Genomic DNA, 1,402 nt, shown 5'->3' with positions numbered 1-1,402 from the left:
GTTTAAAAGATTTGGTTAATATTTCTTGTATTGAGGGATTATCTAAAAAAGAATTTTATTTCTTTAATAAAAAAATTGATTTTAATTTAGCTCCACCGTTAATAAAAAGTAATTTCCCAGAATGGTTATTTACTAAATTAGTAGACCAATATGGAGAATCAGAAACCTTAGAGTTGTCTAAAAAAATAAATCAATCAGCTTCCTTAGATTTAAGGGTTAACTTATTAAAATCAAAAAGAGAAATAATTATTAAAAAATTATTAGATTTTTCTATTTTTTGCAACCCTACTCCTTATGCACCATTTGGTTTAAGAATAACAAAAAAAGTTTCTCTAAAAAAAATATATCTCTTTACAAAAGGTATCATTGAAATTCAAGATGAGAGCAGTCAGTTACTTACTCATATTATTGAAGTAAAACGAGGAGAATTAATAGTTGATTTTTGTGCTGGATCTGGAGGAAAAACACTTGCTATTGGTTCTTTAATAAGAAATACTGGATATATATATTCACTTGATATATCTAAAAAAAAAATAGAAGAATTAAAAAAAAGAGTCATTCGTAGCGGATTATCTAACGTATATCCTATTGTAATTAAAAATGAAAATGACATTAAAATTAAATTTTTAGAAAACAAAGCTAATAGGGTTTTAGTTGATGCTCCATGTAGCGGATTAGGTACACTGCGTCGTAATCCTGATATCAAATGGTATCAAAAACCTTTTTTTATAGATAAGATAAATAATACACAAATTAATATTTTAAATAATGCATCTAAGTTGGTAAAAATAAAAGGATATTTAATTTATTCTACATGTAGTATCTTAAAAGAAGAAAATGAAGATATTGTAGATAAATTTATGGCAATTAATAAAAATTTTTGTTTAATACCGATTAAAAATATATTAAAAAGACAAAAAATAAAATTATTAATTAATGATAACTACTATTTTAAGTTATTAACTAATATTCATAATACTGATTGTTTTTTTGCTGCAATTATGAAACGTATTAAATGAAACATACCAAAGGCGGGAGTCGGAATTGAACCGGCATATACGGCTTTGCAGACCGTTGCATAACCATTCTGCCACCCCGCCATATTATATATTTTAGCGGGAAAAGAGTCTCGAACTCTCGACCTCAACCTTGGCAAGGTTGCGCTCTACCAACTGAGCTATTCCCGCATTATTAAAATACAAAGTTAGATTTTATAGATATATTTGTATTTTTGTCAATAAAATAACTTTTATTTTCATGGAAAAATTTGTATGAATTTAAATATAAAACAATCACAAATAATTTTACATACAATTTTTAAAAAATAAAATTTTTAAAAATAAAAATTTTATTAAAGTAATTTTCTATTAATAAAAATATAAAAAAATTATTCTATATTAAA

General features: G+C 24.4%; 1 protein-coding gene and 1 non-coding gene across 2 annotated transcripts; one reads left to right on the top strand and one right to left on the bottom strand.

Annotated features, from left to right (window-relative positions):
- Positions 1-5: 5 nt before the first annotated feature.
- On the top strand, positions 6-1,064 carry LOC108254132 (probable ribosomal RNA small subunit methyltransferase B; the record flags this gene model as incomplete). The annotated part of the gene is made up of 1 exon (XM_017449120.1): positions 6-1,064. A coding segment is annotated over one exon (1,014 nt), but the record flags the coding sequence as incomplete, so codon positions are not given.
- Positions 1,065-1,114: 50 nt separating this feature from the next.
- Positions 1,115-1,187, bottom strand: Trnag-gcc. The gene has a single exon. It is a non-coding gene; the product is annotated as a tRNA-Gly (tRNA).
- Positions 1,188-1,402: the final 215 nt, after the last annotated feature.

Source organism: Diaphorina citri, unplaced genomic scaffold (assembly GCF_000475195.1).
Source record: "Diaphorina citri unplaced genomic scaffold, Diaci psyllid genome assembly version 1.1 scaffold12985, whole genome shotgun sequence".
Classification (NCBI taxonomy): Eukaryota; Metazoa; Arthropoda; class Insecta; order Hemiptera; family Psyllidae; genus Diaphorina; species Diaphorina citri.
Note: the sequence above shows the minus strand (reverse complement) of the source record. Positions and strands in the feature narration are given on the sequence as shown.